Source organism: Cinclus cinclus, chromosome 2, assembly GCF_963662255.1.
Source record: "Cinclus cinclus chromosome 2, bCinCin1.1, whole genome shotgun sequence".
Classification (NCBI taxonomy): domain Eukaryota; kingdom Metazoa; phylum Chordata; class Aves; order Passeriformes; family Cinclidae; genus Cinclus; species Cinclus cinclus.
The window spans coordinates 21,653,195-21,673,878 of record NC_085047.1 but is presented as its reverse complement, the minus strand read 5'-3'; the positions used below and the strand labels follow the sequence as shown (position 1 = coordinate 21,673,878).

At 43.2% G+C, this 20,684-nt stretch overlaps 1 protein-coding gene across 1 annotated transcript in view; it reads left to right on the top strand.

The window, feature by feature from the left end:
- Nucleotides 1-20,684, top strand: part of NME7 (NME/NM23 family member 7) — a 96,316-nt gene that overhangs the window by 74,456 nt on the left and 1,176 nt on the right. Inside the window, exon 11 of the mRNA XM_062515484.1 lies at nucleotides 5,896-6,003. Within this exon, the coding sequence (XP_062371468.1) occupies nucleotides 5,896-6,003 (108 nt within the window). The remainder of the gene's footprint in view (nucleotides 1-5,895; nucleotides 6,004-20,684) is intronic.

Sequence of the window (20,684 nt, the reverse complement as noted above, 5' to 3'; positions counted from 1 at the left end):
TGCAGCAGCTGATGTTGATTTCCAAGCAACCTATTGCATGAAACTAAGCAACATAAGCCAGGGCGGAGCTGAGGTAACAAATCGGGAAGCACATACATCAGAAGTGGTTGGCTAGAGTTTCAAGGGAGTATGAGCTGCAGAGAAAACGTGTGAAACAAGCTAAGGCAAGCTAGCCCTTTTGGTATAGTGCGCAAGGTCGCCTGTGACTACAGATTTCACTTTGGCATTTAAGCATTTGTCTTTGGATGAGAACTTTTGTGAAGAATCTCTTGGACTGATCTGAGATTGTTCTCGCAGTAACAGTAGTATTAAAGTTTGTAGCTTCAATCAGCATTGCAGGAGGTGCTTCTCTAGTATCCTCTTTTGTATGGCAAAGACTGTACTCCTGCTGATGGCTTGTAGGAACAAGTGTTTTGTCCAGCTCCCTACTGCAACCATCGGTGTTTGATATGACTGCTGCTAAAATTCCCTGAAAATAAAAGTCACCTGAAGAGCTGTGAAGATGCATAGAGAGGCACTTATCCTTCCTTAGATTCCATAATTGCTGTGCCACAAATGTTTTAGAACATTTTTATGCACTACGGAGAGAGCTCAGGTATCTTACTTGGATGAGGCAGTAGGTTTTCCAGTGCCTAAAGGTCAGCCAGACAAATTCCAAGGTGAGCAATGAGATTTACATTATTTTATTTGTTCAGAGTTAATGTGTGTTCTGTTCTCTTGACAAGGGCATAGCTGGTCCTTAGAAGGAGAAAGGCACTTTCTTGTTTGCTTGAGCCTGTCTCTGCCTTCTGGATTAGGTGGCACCCTCGAGAGAGAGACCGCCTCATTCCTGATAGCAGCAGAGCATGCTATCAGAGAGAGAAAAAAGCTTCATGATTGCAGGGTGGGGTAGGCAGAGGTGGTGAGCCTCTGCTCACAAAGCCTTCAGAAAGTGAATGAGGAATGCCAAGAAGACCAAGGAGCAGGTGCACAGCCAGGGCTGAGCTAGAATAGGAAGACTGTTTACTGAGAGTGTAGAGGGATCTGGGCAGTATGTTGCAGCCCAAGAGATCCTTTGAATGCTGCTGATCTGCAAGCAAAACTAAAAGAAGGAACCTGCACAGTGAACACACTGTGGCTAGAGAGAGTTTAATCAAACTCTTATTTTTATTCTGCTTCATTCAAGAGGGCTGGTAAATTTTCAAGGTTCCTTTGTTCTAGTTCATGTTTAAGAAGAACAAAATTTCAGGCTGTAAAGGTTCCTTTGTGTAGTTTTGATCAATTCAGTGCCCTTTCTAAGTACCCAATTGAATATTCAGAATAGTGCTTAAGAAAATCTAGACAAATTTTCTTGAAATTTGCAGTTTTGGCTGAATTTTCATGAAATCTGCACTTTTGGCTCAAATACATGTTACTATTCTATATAACTTCCATCCAGCCCATGAAAAAACCCAGCCTTTTGGAGGAAAGGCAGTTAATGAACTTCGCTTATTAATATGCTTGGGATTTTTTGAGTTTGATTTTGACATATTACTGACATTGGTGACATTTTTGTTTCCTTTCACTTGTGTTAAAATAGAAAAATTTAGAAATATGCTAAGTACTTCATGTAGGCAGTGTTGCATTGGACACAGTTACATGATAAAGAGAAACATGAAATATATGCATCTGCACAGGATAAGGACCTTCAAAGGGCTATCTGTAGATCAAAGCCCAGGTATAAGGGGTGTTCAAATAACCTGCTGAATAAGACCAAAGAGGATGAAGCCTTTTGGTAACAGCAGCCCTGGTTTGTTTTGCCATAGACAGTGTCTTCTTGTGTGAGGTACCAGTTTTGTGTCATCCCAGTTTACACCTGCACACAAAGCTCCAGCATACACACATCAGTCTTCTCTTACGCATATGGTAGAGCTGTAGCTGCTCTTAACTCCTCCATCATCCCACTCTCAACTCCTTTACATTGCAAAACCATTGCACAAAACACATACTCCAGAAACTACACTCAGCCAGAAGCTTAAGAAGAAGGTTTAAATGGGGATGGGTGGGGCATGGGGAAGCCAACCCAAAGCCCAATGTTTATATCTCCCTGTTGAGAGAGATGAGGCTCTATAAATAAAATGATTGGTAAGCTTCCTGTCATGGACCAGAAGAGTATGTATTAATACCTGATAGGAGCAATAACTTCCATAATGAAGAAACTGTCTCAGATGCTGAAACTCTTTAAGGCCCTGATTTACAAGATTTCCAGCCATACGTACACAAGGACACAATATGTGAGCTGTACAGCTCTTTGTCTCTCCATCATTTACAGAGGCCTTGTTTCTTCATGATTCCTCAGTGTTGTAATAAGAAACCAGTGTAATAATAAAACTTTGGAATTGACAATTATTGTACTTTTTGTGGCTGTGTAAATGTAAGCAGAGACTGTTTAATCCTGTTTGTTAACTAATGGCAAGAAAAGCTTATTTAGATTCTTATTAATCAGGTGGTAACAGTGTAAAGTGCTGAAGGACCTACCATTGAGCATTTCTGATCCAGTGTAATCCCGGGTGGAACAGAATGTATCCCTCTTTGAGTTTCAGGAAGGCACTAGAATATGTAGCAATTTGCATTGAAAAATGGAAGGAAGAACAGGAGATTGCACAGTGCAACAGCAGGAGCTTTTGCCCATGTTAGTAAGAGAGAGTGAGCCCACAGGATGAGGCATGACATCTTTTGCCATGAAGTTGTGAAGTAGAAATGACGGCTTAGGACAAATGTGAAGTCAGAAGATGATAGCTGCTCTTAAAAGAGGAGAGGAGAGGAGAGGAGAGGAGAGGAGAGGAGAGGAGAGGAGAGGAGAGGAGAGGAGAGGAGAGGAGAGGAGAGGAGAGGAGAGGAGAGGAGAGGAGAGGAGAGGAGAGGAGAGGAGAGGAGAGGAGAGGAGAGGAGAGGAGAGGAGAGGAGAGGAGAGGAGAGGAGAGGAGAGGAGAGGAGAGGAGAGGAGAGGAGAGGAGAGGAGAGGAGAGGAGAGGAGAGGAGAGGAGAGGAGAGGAGAGGAGAGGGGAGGGGAGGGGAGGGGAGGGGAGGGGAGGGGAGGGGAGGGGAGGGGAGGGGAGGGGAGGGGAGGGGAGGGGAGGGGAGGGGAGGGGAGGGGAGAGGAAGTGGGTTTGATGAGGAAAATTAGTCATCTTGTGGCATTTTCAGAAGCAGCAACATTTCTGGACCTGTTGGAGGACAAAACACTTTGAGCAAAAGAGTTTTTTTATGGATAGGAAGTAAGCAGAATATAAAATACCAGGCTTTAGCTTTTTAGACTTGAGCTGTTTCTAAATTGTTTCCAAAGGTTTCATAGCCATGATATTTTTTTCTAGTATTCCCCAACTTTCATTAAAATGATTGAAAGCTCCAGCTTCCTGACAGCTAGTTGTTACTGCAATCAACAGTTGCTTGAAGGAAGGCTTGATTAAAGTGTCACATAGTCAAAGTTAACTGTCATGTGACTTTTGTTTCTCCAGCAGACTACCTTGTCTCAAGCCTTTAATGAGGACCACGTAGAAGAGGGTTTTTTTCTCATTGGGGCTTTTTTTTTTTTAAAGTGAAACTCTTGAACTTTCCTCTGAAGCAAAGTTCATTTGATGTTGAGTCCTTGACATTGATATCAAAAGATCTTGTATAACCTGTGATGTACACACAGTACAATGAGGAACTGAAACTTCTCATATCATCTTTTGGGTTATACACACTCCAAGCATTAAAGCAGTTTAATTGTCTTCCGGGTGGGTAACAGATCATAATAATTGTTAATTGTTATGACAGGAAAATATCTAGGACTTGCTGAGCTGTAAGAATTTCTTGCCCTTAAAGTCCAATTGTCTTAGTTTGGTAATGAGATGTAAACAATGGGTGTAGCTGAAAAGTGGACAAAGGGTGTTGTAGTCAGATAATGTTCCTGTGAGGTCTTTTGGGACTAGCTTAAAACATTCACTGCCATCCCAGAAAAGACTATGCTTCATGGACTGTGCCTCATTTTTACCTGTACAAGGTTTTCCAGGTCAGCTAAGAGCTGCTGGTGAAGTCAATTCAAACCCATTTGACACTAAAAGTTAAGAAATGCTTGGACAATCCAGTTTGATGACTCAGTTCTGGGAACAGTAACCTCCAGCTGTGACACTGAAACAAACACCCGGGAGTGGCACAGTCAAACTGCACTGGCCACTTCCAAAGCAATTACACCTTAACGTACCCAGTACCTATTCAGAGAGGGGCTGATGAAGTCTTTGTTGGCAAGGAAGGAGTTCTTTTCTTTGTTCAGTGGCTGTAGTGTGAGCTTGTCATCCAACTGTCCCCTCACAGGCACTCCTGGGAGAACATCCAAAGGGTTTTAAGGAGGGAAAACTGGGTTAATTTCCCTGTGCATGAGATAGGTCTTGGAGAAGAGCCTCCAGCGTGTTGGGAAGAGAGGCTAAGTGAATGGGTGGCATAGGAAAGGGGTTAAAAGACAGCAGTGAAAGGTGATATTGCAAATGAGTACAGCAGCACTTTATTATTGCTTGAAAGAAAGAGTATGATGGAGGGGAGAGCCAGTGAAGGCAGTCCTCCAGGGTATGAGAGAAATACCAGAGTAAAGATGTAGAGGAGGAGTGTTACCTCAGGACCTGAGTATCTGCTGTAGTAAAAAGGCCTCTGAGAGTCCTAAGAGGTATTTGGCACTATGGATGAAGAAGACTATTGAAATGTTAATTTCAAAGAACAAAGATATAGAGTCTAGACTGATCCTTAGAGGGGATCAGGTGTTGGCACTAGTCACAGTGTCAGAGGAGAAGACTGAGAGGTTGTTCAGCAGCTGGACTTAACAAATGTCAGCTTCTGAAGCACGTAGCTCCATGTTAAGAGAAGCAATGTGCAAGGCAGCACATTCGTGTCTGCTCACAGACAGCGGATCCTGTGCTTGAGAGCTGCAAAGGTCTTAACATGAGGTAACTGTGTTACTACAAGGTGAGGTGTATCTGCAATATGAAGGGTCCTGAATGCCACCCAACATGGCTTGATTGACCCAACTTCCAGCAGGCATTCATAGTCTTGGTCATGTTTTTTGTGTGTAGTACAGGTTGGAATTTCTCTCTTTATAGAATCATAGAATGGTTTGGATTGGAAGGGATCTTCAGGATCAAGTAGTTCCAAACTCTCCTGCTGTAGCCAGGGACACCTTCCACTAGACCAGGTTGCTCAGAGCCCCATCTAACTTGTCCTTGAACAGTGCTGAGGATGGGTCATCCACAATTTCTCTGGGCAACTTGTCTCAGTGTCTCACCACTCTTGAAGTGAAGAATTTCTTCCTAATATTTTTCTAAACTTGCTCTCTTTCAGTTTAAAGCCATTCACCCTTGCCCTACCACTACCTGTCCTAGTAGGGTCACTCTTCAGCTCTGTTGTAGCCCTCTTTAGGTACCAGAAGGCTGCTCTAAGGTTTCCCTGGAGACTTCCCAGTTGAACAACCCCAACTCTCTCAACCTGTCATCACAGGAGAGGTGTTTCACTCATGGCCCTCCTCTGGACTCACTCCAACAGGTCCATGCTTATGTGGGGGACCCCAGAGTTGGATGCAGCACTCCAGGTGGGATCTCACCAGAGTGGAGCAGGGGAGGAGAATCCTCTCCCTTGCCCTGCTGGCCGTGCCGCTTTTGATGCAGCCCAGGATACAATTGGCACGTTTCGGGGTCATGTTAGCCTTCTCGTCCACCAACACCCCCAAGTCATTCTCCTGAGGGCTTCTTTCAGTCTATGTTTTCTTTTATAGTGTACTACATATACTTTAATATACTGCACCTATTTTAATAGCATAATACTATTTTACTTTATAAGGTTCTCTTGCATCCATGATACAAACAAATAGTGTGGCTCACAAAGGTCTTCTGATTTGCTTATGTTTAATAGGCATTAGCCCGTCACCTCCGACCTGGAACTCTCCGTGCTGTCTTTGGGAGGGACAAGATTCAGAATGCTGTTCACTGCACAGATCTGCCTGAAGATGGACTTTTAGAGGTAAGGCTTGTTAGACAAACATGTTCTCATGTATCACAGGAGGTTGTACAGTGAAATACTTCTCTTGACGCTCTTTTAAGCCAGTAACTGTTTTCTGTGTTGTGTAGCTGTGTTGTAAAACAGACTCAACACAAAAAGAGAGTTTATTAAAGGCATTTGACTTGGTTAATTTTGATACTGTAAAAAAATTAATCCATACAGTTTTCTTGAATGAATATAGTACAATGAAGTATTCAATGTAATGAAACTCAAGAGTCTTCTCTTAGTCTGGATGTGTCCTTGGGTCTGAATATCAGTACCCAACAGGGACACTTTTCGTAGTCCTTTCTTGGATGACCACCCTGACTCCTGATCTAGATTGTTTCTAGAGTGAGCTTGTGTAGAACTTGGAATATTACAGGCACTAGGGATTCAAATCCTCCAGATAGGGCCTTGGTTTATTTGTAGACAGTCATATTTACATACATCAGTTGATATTTCCTGTGGTTTATATTAACTTACTAATTATTATCTGATTTTGGCTTTGTATGCCTTCATTAAAGTCCAATAAAATGAGAAAATGTTAAATTAAGGGAATTTGTAAAGACAGAAATACTCACTATGAAAACCAGAACATGCTCATTCACTTAATTCTGTGCCTCAAAACTAAGGTCCATAACAGGGCGTTGAAGTGGTGAGTAATCTTGGATGGATCTATGTGCCAATGGAGATGCTTTTTGAGTGTATGTACAGCTTATTTGCTGTCTGTATATATTTGTGAGTGCTTTGCTGTCAGGTATGACAGAATCATGGAGCAGCAGGTGTTGTCCTAATTAGATAATTTTACATTGCCAAAATGGTGGTTTTATGGGGGAGTGAGGGAGAGCTAACTTCATCACCATCTCCTTCCATGAAATAATATGTGGGTTAAAGTGCTTTTGCTAGGAAATCCCATCTAGTTTAAAGTACAGACTAGTGAAATTCAGCACTGAGAGTGGCAACCAGTATAAACAAATTTGCAGCTTTTTTGAGTGTTTTCAAGATGTCACTAAAAATTGACAACTTTTAGTTTGTTCCCTTAGGGTTTATACAAGCAAACAGGTGTTTTTCACCACATGCCTGAAGTTCCTCAGCCATTGCTTTCCAGTGGCAGCAGAGCAAAAGGCATAGCCTGTAAGGGAAAATTTAAACAGGCCAAACCTTAAAGAACATTTTAGTACTCCATCAGAATTTCCACAGTCTGTTGCTTTTACGTGGGCCCAAAGCAGATTTTTCTGGTTGTTTAAACTGAGTTTAGAGCTACTATAAGTGAGGCAAGAATTGTTTATCCAAAACAAAAACTGAGGCTGGCATTCTTTCTTAAGGGTCTCCATTACATGTGTTTGTCCTTTGAATCCCAAAGTTCAGTCATAACCAAAATTGTTGATCTAGTATTTCTCTAAGTACACACCTTGCAGTTCCTGGTGCAGTCTGATCATTTTAACACCTGTTTATTGATTGTATTTTTTTGGGAAAGGGATCTAATATCTTTTTTTACCATAGGCATAATTGTGTGCAGAATAATCAATCTGTAGTTTCTTCTGTAACAGCCCAGGTTGAGCCAGCAGTTGTAAAGGACGTCGCTCAATGTTGTTTAGTGAGTAAATAAAGCAGTGAATGTTCTGAATTGAGTGCAGTGGGTTTGTACAAAGGAAGCCTTGGCTGTACTTTTTGGTTGTTGTGTGGAGTATTTGCACTGCTAATGCTAAAGTAGCTTATTAGCTGTCCCTGCCACAGTCCTGACTTCTGCTGTGGCTGCATGTACTGTGTGCACACAGGGTGTGTGCAGGGCCTGCAGTGCCCAAGGGATCCTGGAGGAAACATGGAGGAACTGCTGCTGTTGACATTGCATATAGCAAGCTGAATAGGTTGGTTTGTGTGTTAATTGGTTTTGTGACTTTTGAACTTCCAGAATCAAATGGAGATGAAAAGGCAGATCCCTGGCTGACCAAGTATTCTATGATAGGCCTTAAATGCACAGTGTTTATGGAAGCGCAACAGAAGCATGTTCCCTTGTAGAAGGGAACATAGTGGTGCCTTCCTGAGAACTCTGGTATCTTTAGTGCCAGACACTGTTTATCATGCGATTTCTCCATCCTTCTCTGAAGTTTTCATCACCCAGTTTCAGATGTAGCTGAAATTTGAGGAATTTGCAATGGCAGCTGCTGTCTCATTGTCCACAAATGGAGACTTCTTAGAGGAGATGAGATAGGTAATTGAGGATTAGATAAAATGCTTCCTGAAGTTAATAGCCAAGCTCTAAGTGACTTTGGTGTTTTGCACTTAATTGACTGTCACTAGGAAGGGCAAGGTTATGACCTTTCTCCCAGAAATTATGACTAAGGAGTACTCAGTGAAAGGAGACAAAACAACACTGTATTGGGAACAGCAAGAACTAATTAACTAAATAAGGGTCAGCTTGTGCACCTAGTTTAGAATAGTATACTTAAATAATGTCGTACAGCAGATTTTCAGTGTTTTTCTCTTACACCTCTTTTCCATGGATCTGAAAAAAGGAAAGTTCACTTCAAATCTTAAAACCCCCTCAAACAAGCAAACCAACCCCAAAAGCAAATATGAGCACTTGCTCCCACCAGTATGACCCTTAACTCCTGTCTTTGTTCTACAAATTACTTCACATTTTAGGCAGTGACTAAAGAATATCAGAATTAATGAATAACTCTGGCTCAAGAAAGGAGGGGAGATGCAGTTGAGCCTTAAATGTGACTGGTCACAGTAGAAAAATCAGGGTGTTTTTATTTGTGGAGCTGTAAGTGCTCTTTTTATTCCCAGTTTAGTGATACAGGAGTGTGAATATTGCCCTGAAATCTCTCAGATGAGTTGTTTGACTTACTGGGTCAGCGCTTACTTATTCACTTCATAGACTTGTGTGTCCTCTTATCAGTACAAAATGTATTTTTACAAGTGACAGTGGATAGACACAAATAGCTCAGAACAGTCTGTTTCCTCAGCCTTGTCATCAGTTTCCCATTTTAATGAGAAAAGTATAGAAAGGAGAAAGAGTAGAGAAGGGAGACTGATAGCAATGGAATGTTTGTGAGATGATGCAGTTTCATGACTGAAGGTTTAACCAGCTGCTGTACTTGTAGGACATTCATTCAGAGCAGGCAGTTGCATTTGTTTCTCACATCCAAAGCAGGTACAGCTCTACCTCTTGTCAAGTTTTTTTTTTTTTGTTTTGTATAAAACAGGTACTATTTGGAGAAAGCAATTATGGTACTCACCTGCTTTCATGTTCCTTCTGAGTCAGGTAGAGCCAGGACTGGAACATGCACATTTTATATGCCAAGGAACTGCTCTGTTTAGCAGACTAGAGATATGTCATCTGTATGTGGTGGAAGATCTCAAATCACCATCTTTGACCTGAGGAACTTTTCTGATAAATATCTTGTTGAAATAGAAGCTTGCAATCTATTGGATCTGATGAATCATAATTCTCTAGATAAAAGAAGTTTCCTTATAATTGATAATTCCTGGAATAGTTCTTAATCAAAACAGTGATACAAGGTATTGTGTCTACCAGACTTCACAGTTTATGTCCATCTTTAAAGAAGTGAAGTCAAATTAAAAATCAGTCATGAAGGCCTTATTCACATCACTGAAACTACAGTGAGTAAAACTTCCCACAGGAGGTGGTGCTGGAAACACACCTTGGTTCCCTGGGTCTCAAGTGGCTCAGTACCTTTCAGAATATACAGGAAGCCACATAATTAAAAAACTGGTAGCCTAGACCTGCAGTTATAACAAAACCAGAATTTCTGGGGTTTGTCACACTCTGCCTGTAACTTGTTGCTCATACTGTTCCGTTCAAGGTTTTGATTTTGGTTTTTGTGTGAGCAGTTCCATGAGGGCATTTGAAGTGCAGAAAATCGCTCTGAAGGTGATAGAATGTACACATCTGGGATAATCTGACAGGTCTCCATTGCAGTGCAGCCTGCTGAGCTACCCACTCTGGCTTTGTGTTCCCGTGCTATGGTGTTGGGGCAGTCAGTCAGTCTCATGGGGTTTCTTTGCATAATTACCAAGTCCTTAATAGTCATACATGTCTTTGTGTGTGTGTACTGAGACACAGAGGGAGAGGATGCTGCCCTCAGCGAGCTATGCATGAAGAAGGATTTGCCGTGGGATGGATAAAATTTGAGTTCTTGGTGTGGAACGGCTTCTCTCCGTGTTGCCGTTGGCGATGCTGTTAATATGGTGTCTAATCCTCGGACAATATCGTGACAATTGCTGCGGGTGTGTGCTCACCCGTGCCTTTGTGTGCTTGCCAGGCTACGAGTGGAACTGCAGAGGGGGATGATCTCTCAAGATTGCGTGGGAGTGGGGGATGTGCCAACTGCCTTCCCGATCTTGTGTCCCCAGGGGCGCTCTCAGCTCTGGTGCCACGTGTGCCACCTCATGGCTGCCGGGTGCGTTAAGACTCCCCCTTGGGCATCGGCACCGTGAAGAGACGTGTCAGTTTTCAGTGTCATGGGCTGCTTTCCCAACAGGCAGGAGCGAGGACCTCCTCGGGTATCGTTTGCTGGCCTTCTCCCTTGCCTCAGAGCTATTTGTGGCACTCACAGACATGAAAATAGCCTATCAAAGGGGGATGACTTTGCTGTTATCAAAGAAGAGTGGGTTTCATCTGTCTTCTTAGAGAGCTGTCATGATGATTGGCTTTTTCCCTATCACTTGTTTGAATTTCAGCTGTGCAGTGGTGTTCAAGTGTAGGGCTGGAGACTGGAAGACAGTGCAACAAACTGCTGGAGCCTCTTTGTTCCTTTGCTCAGCCTTGCACCAGTGAGACTGGCTTACTGCTAGGGTGTTAAAACAAACAAGTAATATCACCTAGGGACAGATGAGCTATGGTGATCTGGACAGAGGCTCCCACAGCTCTGGCACTGGAATTTCAGTTGCCTGAATCCAGCCCTGGGGAGATGCGAGGTGATACTTGGAGTAAGCAGTGACTGGATGGTCCAGTTCAGCAGAACTGTTTTGTCCAAAAAAGGCTGGTGCTGTGGACAATGAAAAATGTGATTGTTTTCCCCAGTTTATTATAACTTGTTATAAACTGAATGCTCTGCTGAGTGTTAAGAGCTGTGCTGCTCCTAAGTCTTTGGTGCTGTGTGTATTCTGCCTGCTAGAGGCCAGCAGTCCTTGGTCTGGCATTCCAGATCCTGCCAGGAGAGGCATGTCTTATGTCTCCTTTCCCTTTCCATTTATTCAGGGATGCAGAGGGCAGGGTGGTATTTCAGCAAGCTGTTCATAGTGCACAGGAGAGCACTCACTTTGGAGGGGGGAACACAATACGTGCTTCCATAGCCACTTCCTGTTACAGAAGCACTCTGCTGGCTGCCAACTTCCCCTCTGTGTGTGCTGCCTCCTTGGCTGCCCAGTGCCAGTGTCTGCACATGTGAGTGTGCTGCAAGGTGCTCGCTGTCATCCACCCTGGAAATGCTTCTGTACCAGAAATGGGCTGATCTGTGGGCCGAGGTTAAAGTGCAACAGTTTAGGATGGAAGACAGAAGGATGTAGCTCTCTTAAACTAGTCCTTTTTGGTGCATTCAGGTATAGTCCAAGCCATTTAATAAAGCATGTCAATGAGTAACTCTCAGAAGCGTCAATATGCTTAGTGTGGAATTTGTGTGTGTCACACTTGGAACAAAGGTCTCCTGCATTGCTTGTTACCAATTAACTTGTCTGGTATTAGGCAAGCTGTCTCTGCCAGCCAAGAGCTAGCTCTCCCCATTCACAGACCAGCCCAGTTTGTAAAACATTACACAGCAGAAGTGCATAGCATGGCAATGAACCTTTCACTGAGGGCATTTCAGCCATCCACATTTCCCTCAGGCGTCTTTAAAATATTTTAATAAAGAAGCCATTGTTTCACTCAGTCATACAGCAATTTTGCAATGAAGTCTTTTATTAGAGGCCCATACTGAGCTGCATAATCCAGGGTAAAATGCTTTTTCACCTCTTCCAGTGAGTGCTTCAGGGTAGGTTGGCTTTAGCACTTTTTTCTCCCAAATTTTCAACCAAGCAGTAGCTATTTTTGTCTGCCAGTTGGAAATTTCAATCTCTCCTGGTATAAGACGATTTCTAGGGAGGTCTATCAGATAATGGTTAGTACGATTCAAGTGCTTCTCCATTTAAACTTTCTGAGACTTTTTATCCAACAGGTGTGGGAACAAGTTGGAAAGAATCTGGAGTGTAGGAAAACGTAATCTTACTTGGTGGTTTTTGTATATCAGAATATGTTAGCCAGCACTGGACTGCTGTCTTGCAGTGTTTCCTGATGCAGTGTATATACTTGTACAGAGAATTAAGTAATCCTTTTACCTAGGCCTATCTGAAGGAAATTAAGAATTCAAAATAGCAGTAATAGATGGATGGATATTGGAGATGTTGGTGATTTCTCTTTTGAAGATTATGGTATTACTAGATCATGTGCAGCCTCATTTTGAGCATAGGTTGTATAATTATTATGCTTGTGGGCTAGACAGGCAGACTAAACCAGGAACTTGTTTAAATAGTTGTGAAATAGTTCACCTTTTGTGCTTCCACTTCTGGGTAAAATCTGAGGTCCAGTAACCCCTTGTTCTGCCAAGTCTGGGGTTTATAAGTGCCAGAGTTCATAAGTTAATGAGTGTGAACCAGGCAGCTGCCAAAGCTCTCTTAAGTTTCACCTGATCCTGAAGGTAACCTATGTGATAAACAGGGCTTGGCTTTTGGCACATGTTTGTGTTGTGCTGAGCAAAGTAATTTTGTGGAGGGGAGGTCAAGGTGGAAGGAAGGCATGACATATCTTGATAACTCATCTGAGGCCCAGTTTGTGTCTTTGAGGCTGCTGCCTTCTTTCTTTCCTTCAGCATGTTCTCATTTTTAACCAAAAAGCCCCGGTCCTTTTTCCATTTCTCTTTTTCTTTCAGCTGAAGCAGAGCAATAGTTGGGCTGCAACTCAGCTGCACCATGAACAAACTACAGCAAAAAAGACAAAAAAGCCTAGGGGGACAGCTTATACAGCAAGATCAGTAAGGGTATGCTGTAGTTTTACAGCCACATAGAAGCTCAGAATATCCTTCATTTCTGGAGCAAGGGGCCCTGCCTCCTTATTTGGGGGGTAAGAGAAATACTGTTGTTCTGTAACATACATGATGTGAAATGTGCATACATTTTTATGTGGTTTCCTGTTACTGACCTCAGCCAGTTGCACCTCCCACCTCTCTCTCAGAGGTCAAACAAATTATTAGCTCTGCTGGTGCTTCCTATGTAGGGTTTACCCCTTCCCTTCTCAGTGCAGCTTCCTTCACAGCCTAGCCCCAACTAGTGGTAATTAAGAGGAGAATTTAAGTCAGCTATTTTCGTGCATGTGTTGAAATATATGTGGAACATGGGAGGAAAAACCCAAAGCCAAACGTGTTTAGGGATATAAAACTGTGAATAAGGTTTCCTGTCTGTCATAGATGCTATTACCATGGGATATATGGAGTTTAGAGTTTGTCAAGCTCTAGAAACTACTTCTTTCATAATTAATAATAGCTAATGGTTCAAAGCATAGTCTCATGCCACTACTGATTTTGTGCTGTCGTAGTGCTGTGTCGACACTCTGTTGATCCTGTGCTAGCACCTGTGCAAACACAAAACAGGATGGCAATGAAAGGACATTGGCTGTAGTCCAGGGCTCCTTGAAGTCACGCAGCATCTTCTGGTTTCACTAAGAGCTGCATTCTTCCTCTTTGTCTTTAGCCCCTAAGTGCATTGGCAGAAATGATGTATCCACAGCTATTCCTGAGATACACTGGCGTATGTCAGCAGCTCTCTGAGCAATAAGCAATTCTCTCTGAAATATTCAGAGTTGCTAAGTGGATAAGTTTCTTTCTATATTGGTGCCAGTTACTGCTGTTCTGCTGGGGAAAGATAGCGTGCCAAGACTATCCAGCCACAAACCAGAAACTGTGGGCTTCCTCAGGTAGTTGTCTTAGTCCAGCCATTGAACAATAACTTCATCACTGAGGTGTCAAGGCCAGTCCTGCCATGGCAGTACACAGTTCAGCACTCTGCAGCTGTGTTGAAATCACTGAAAGCTGATGAGACTCAAAACAAACTCTTGGCATTTTAATACTTCCCCATTCCATAGGAAAATGGAGCTTTCTAGATTCAGTGGCATGTCTCAGAAGGTTATTTGAGCACTATGCTTGGGAAATTTATGCCATTAGTTTATTGGAATGTTTAGTGTCAGGACAGTGAGCCACAGGCAGCACAGGGGCTTGTGGTGTGTGCAAGGCCCCTGCAGGGGTGTCTTTGATTGGTAGTTTCTTTCAGGATATTTTGTTGCTCTCTCATCTTTACAATTTTAACACTCTTGCCATATGTAGCCTATTGGGTCTCCTGCGCAAATAATCTGCTGAGCATCACGGTTGCTCAGGAAAGGCTTAAATGCTGAATGCCTTCTACTTTATTTGTTCGTTTGCTGCTTCCATCCTCACTTGAATCTGTGATGTGGTTGGAAGACATGCTCTTGTGTCTGTGTGATCACTTCCTCCTCTCTTGGCCATAACCTGGTAGCTCGTGAGGACCATGACTGTCAGTGCTCCATGAACAGGCTGGAGAGACTTTGCTCAGCTTTGGCAAGGCCTGTGACTTGTACGAACACATCCAAACCTGGCTTTACTTAGATGCTGCAGGTACAAGCAGCAGGGGCTCTTTCCAGTGTTTATATCATGTGCTTGTGATGTGTTTGCAGCTTGCACTGACACCTGTGGTGCACTTAGGGTGTCTTGTATCACCTCAGCTTGCTGCTTCAAGGGCATCCGACAAGACCTCCACAGCAACTCCTGTCTGTGACACAGGCAAGCAAGTGTCCCTCAAGTTAAGTGTGAAGTGCAGAGACAGTGCTCCTGATCACTTAGTGAACTGCTTGGGATCCTCAGGAAAGCAGTACTTGCTGTCATGTTGGAGTTTGTCACATCTGATGGGAGATGGGATCTTACACTTTATTTCATTCCAGTAGCTCTACCAAATCATTGATGTGTTCTGATGGTGACTAAAGATGCTACTAAATAAGAAGCAGAACTCCAGGTGGGAGAGTTCTGAACTGATATGTTCAGCTCCAGCTACAGAGCAGTTGGCTTATGATGGGGACTGAGAAGATTCAATGAACCTGTACCTTCTTGTTAAATCTACAAGTATCTATGCTTCAGAAATCAGTGATCTGAGTCAGCACTGTAGTTACACATGATATAAAAACATTTTGTTATTTTAAAATTGTTTCAAAGTTCACTTATTTTTCATAGAGTAAATATCATAAAACTCATTCTTGGTATTTGTGATTGTGGTACATTGAACTACTGTCTCGTCCTCTCATTTCCATTCTGTTTGAAATTTACATTTTCTTCTAATACTTTGTTTTATTGTTAAAATTTCCAAATAGCTTTCCTTGCCCTTCTCTCCCACTGTGTTTACAGAGCTGAACATAACCATATACAGTTTTCAAGGTGGCCGTATTGACAGATCACAACATGAAGGCACAGTGCACTCTGTGTAATCCTGTAGTGTTTATGTAATAAAATCTTCTGTTGCAAGGTTGGTTTTTTTGGTGCATAGGGATTTTTATCCCAGTTCTACTTAAGAAATTAATGTGGATAGTTGAAGCACATATGTACAAATTGTTTTGTCTTGGGCAGCCTGGTTGGCTTTATTTCTTACATTGTGTGATGCTTGGGAGAGAGGCAGGAGTGATAAACCTGTCATTGTTTTTTTAATAAACTAAACCCTCTTCAGATTTGTATGGGAAAATAACACTATTTTCAGAACACATACAATAGTAAGTAAGTAGACCATCTTCTTTGACAACCAGTTTTCTTTCTGGAGTGCTTGTGGCTGAAATTATGGTATGAATCCATGGGGGTTTTGGTGTGTTAATCTAATGATTTAGTCATGTGAATCAGCTGAATAAACTGTAGCTGAAGTGTAGTTTAGGTGTTAAGTGTTGGCAAATGTGCTCGCTAACAGCATTGATGAGTTCATGCAAATGTACAAACCAATGTTAATGGGTGAAAAAAACTTTTCATTTCCTACTTTCCTACAGACCTCAAACTGAGATAACATGTAAAAATTTATCTGACCTAAATGCTTAGGGAGAGTGTACTAATGCTGAAACTTTGGGTCAGCAAAGACTCTGGACCATGTGCCTGAATGCCTACACTGACCAGAGAGATAGTGTTGTGGTGGTTTTGGGGATATGGTGCTGGTGAATGTCTGTCTAACTGCATGGAAGGCACCAAGATTCTTGACAGGTTCTAAATGGAAACAGGGATGGAAAAGGTTTCCATCTCTCTGCTGCCAGTTTTGGTTCTGCAGAGATGAGGAAGGACTGAAAATGAATGTCACCTTTCTGGTGATGGATGAGAAATGAATCTGTGAACCAAGCCCTTATCTTGCTAGTGTGTCCCCCGTCAGCCCTCTGGATTCTGCCATGAAAGAGACTAACAGAGTCTTTTGCCAAAAACTTCCAGGGGAGCAAGTTTGAGGTACCCTTTCAATGCTGGGGTTTCTTTGAGGCTGCACTTCTACCTGTGTGGAGTGCTGCTGCAGCCCAAGTTGTGCCTGGGTCTGGCCTGGAGACAAAAGCTCTTGACTCCAAAACTGCTCAGAAGGCATCTTTCATAAGCACTGCTGTTTGTGTTGTTTTCTGGAAGGAGAGTTAAATTGTAAGTGCCTTACACTTGGAATCTTCAGCACATTTGTGCCTGTGCAGGGCCTTGTGTTAATACCAAGATCTTTTGCTCTCCCTTGGAAAACTGGCCATCTCACTTGATCTGCTTCACTCTTGACAATTTTGCCTGGCCTTTCCATACTCTTAGGGCATACATTTTTCAGATGATACTTGACTCTGCTCAGTTAGGGCATTAGACTGGATTTTGTTATTTTCTGCTGTATTAACTCCTGAAACTTTGTGGTAATGTATGGAAGTGCTCAGATAGAGCAGCCAACTTCATTAACATCAGTTTTGCTGAAAGTGAGTGTGAGCAAAACTTCATGAAACTGAAGCAGCTCTCAGCTCCTCCTCAGTGAAGCGGTTTATGGGATCAGAGCCAGAAGGTCATGGTTATTCACCCATTGTTACTTCCTGAGAATTATTGCTATTTGTCCCTGGACAGGAGCTAGAGAGGGCATAGCTGCATACTGCAAAGCAGGTAGATGGTTCCTGGGATCTGCAAGGGGAGTACTGATGTTAAATTAGATCCTGTCTCATCCCTGAGAAACAGTGAGCACACCTGAATGTTAGCATCATTGTAAAGGCATTTGGGTGGCATCTGTGAAATGTGTTTTGTTTGTTTCAGATCAGCTCCTGGTTTAGATTTGTGCTCTGTCTTGGATCCTGTAAAGATCAGAGGTGTGCTTGGTTCAGAGAGGCTGACCTTGCCCTTGGTCAAATGTGAGGCTTCTTCAGATGTTTTTTGTACTGGCACAGCTTCCCTTTCTGTGTTTTGGGCTATGCTCAGACCTTGGGAAAGAGAGGAACTGTATCTCCTAAAATGCAGAGTATTTTGGAGTATTTTACCTCCATCCAGATGCTTGATGCAAGTTATCACCAAGTCCTGCATCCCCTTGGGAAAGGACCTGGTGCTTTTAGAATGGGGGTTCTTCAAGGTGTTTCCTCATAGAATGGGGGCACCCCAAATCTCTTGGTGGTACTGAAATCTTGGTTCTTCTGATGTCTAGATTCTTCTCATAATGCCATACCTGTGATCATGGGATGGGTAACTAAGTTCTGGTTGTTCTTGTCCAGCACTGCCATGTTCCTGAGGGTGAGGTTCTTATAGAGAAGGATCCTTTCTGCATACCACAGATATGCCAGCTCTTAACTGGTTTTACTGGGAACTGGGTGGCAGCTGACCCACTTAAAGATAATTATACATAAACAGAATCTACAGGCACCTCGTTTTGCGCATTATGTGAAATGTAGTGTTGCTTATTCTGATGATTCTGTTGCTTGTCTGAGCCTTGCCAGTACAGTCTGTGAGGATCTTGAGCAATCCAATGAAAGCAAATTGAGGAGGAAGAGGTTTTGCACAGGTTGTAAGTAAACTTCTCAGTCCAGCCTGGGAAAATTGGTTGCACACAATCAAGGGGTCTTTGGACACTAAAATAGCAGAAATCCTTTTGTTGCAAGTGGCAAGTGAGCAGGCATTGGGCAGGGCCAGCATTCACCTGTATCAGTGTGTGCTGCAGGGGTGGATCAGTACTTAAATCCCAGGGGTGGCCATGCTCCAGCTAAGGCAGTCCAGGCAGGGGTGGGAGTTGACTCAGTCCAATTAAACTTGCTCCATGCCAGGGAAACGGGGCCTATGGTGGCAGTAGTTGTATCAGCATCCCAGGCTGAGGCTGGACATGGAGTTATTACCTGGGAAGACACAGATTCCATTGATGCTGGCCTTTTTCTTTGCTCTTGGCACAGCTCCCCACCCACACTGAGGGCTGTGCCTGGCCTGTGCTGGACATCTGCACTTGGCTAAGCTGGGAACAGAAGTCTCTGAGTGCCAGTGCTCAGTGTAAAGTCGATAGCTGGTGTGCGTTAGTGCAAGTGTTTGTGCCGACACAGCCTTAAAGGCTTGTGTTGTTAAATATATGTGTGTGTCTCTCTCTCTCTGTTTTTTATTTTCCTAGTGCTTTTGTGTGTTGGTTATGAAATGCAGGTGTCCCATATAACAAGAAGGGAGATAAATGGCTACAATTATACTCAACTATGCTAAGTCAATCTGTCAGAAAGAACGGCATGTTCAGACTGGCAGTTTATAATGTAATGTCCTATTAAACAGTAAGGAAAGCAATGGCTTCCTGAGGAGAGCAGATAGAGCGCAGATTAAAATAAAGAATTTTGAAGGCAATACATATTTTCATTTGGGTTGGTGAGATGTCACATCTTGGTGAGATGTCCCATCTTGAGGCCTGCAGGGCTGTTGACCAGCCCCAGTCCAATGAGGTGTGTCAGTGCCACTTGCGAAAGGTTGTTTTGATATCAAGGCTGTTGTGTATCCAAAGCACTGGTGCCGCTGGGCAAGCAGGATGCCCAGCTGAGAGTCTTCAGCTACTTGTGGTGGGGTGAGGTTTTCTTGGACTTTGGTTGTTTGGGAATATTTTTAATTATCCTGCAGTCTTCTAGTGCTGTATTGCTAGTAGGTCTGACAAATTACAGCAGCATTTCTAATGGGAGAAGGTGAGATATCTGAGAAGGGTGTTTCTTTTGGGGCCGTGGGGGTGTGGTCCTTTGGTAGCAGAGTTGTTCTGAGGCCTGGAACCAGGTGGGTCTTTTCAGTGGGCAGCTACAGGACATATGGCTGGGGTAGTAGCTACTGCACTACCTGCCTGGTTCATTAGTGATCTGAGCAGTCATTCTGCTTTCACTGGTTTGGGATGATAAAGTGATTGGGGCAGGGATGTTGGATAAAGGTTTGGCTTTGCCTAATTTCATATGCAATTCCTAAGATATATTACACAAGCCTTTTTTGACATTTGCTCACTGAAGTGAACACAAGCACCTTAAGTTTTCCACAGTGGTTGTCCCAATCCCTGGAATAAGCCAGAATCTTTATTAATAGTTCATGCTTGGACTCTGCACTCACATGGAGAATGAAAAGGCAGTAAAGTACCTAAGCAGTAGTGGGGTCTTATATAAATAAAAATTGGGAATTTTTTTGTTTGTTGGTTTTTTTGGGGTTCTTGTTGTGTTCATTTTGTTTGTTTGTTTAAATTGTCACAGACTGTTCACCTAGGAATTGAATTGTAGGGGCAGTTGATCCTACCAAACTCTGACCCATGCAACAACATCCCCTCTCCCCACCCAAAATGGTTGCAGTAGAAACCCACCGATCGCTGGGAGCCAGAATGGCTCCGCTTTCCTGCAGTTCTTTTTGCAGGAGCTTCCATTAGGGAGTATTTTCGGGCTTTCATCACAGCTTTTTAAGTCCTTGCTATAAACATACAGCAGCAAAAGAATGTGAGCTGAAGATGTGATTTCTGCTGGCAAAACATGGAACAGCTAAATGGCTGCACTAACCACCACACTGTTCCATAGCTATGCTTTTCCTTCTAGCAGCTGGCAAAGAGTTTAGCATCTTGCTTTTCCAGGATTGTGTTTTCCAATAAGGAAGCCACTTTATCAAACCACTTGCTCTAGAATAGTCCTGTTTTGTCACTTTACAGTGAGAAGTTCTTCCTGGTAATCTGGTTCATGCATCACAAAGCAAGCTTGACTCCTGCACAAAGTCAGCTGCCAAATTTTGTCACATCTGAGCAGCCCCAGCCTGTCCTTTGCCCTGGCCACTGGCCCAGCACCAAGATAGAGCAAGTGGCTGCCCTGAAACTCTTGTGGCTTCAATATGCAGCCTCCTTTCTGGCTGCTGGAAGCTTTAACCTGTGCTGATGAGTGGCAGGTGTGTTGTTGTGCCTGGAACACAGAGCCTGTGCAATAATGGGGAAGAGACTTTTGGGATCCAGTCACCTACCAAGGCAGGCACCTGTGCTGCAGCAGCCTCTCGGCCAGGGTTCAGAGAAGGGGAAAAAAGTAACTAAAAGACACCAGCACTGATGTGTAACAGCTCAATGTTTCAAATGTTTCAAGCGTTTCAACTCCCTTGTGCTGAGAGTGTCTGGGAATG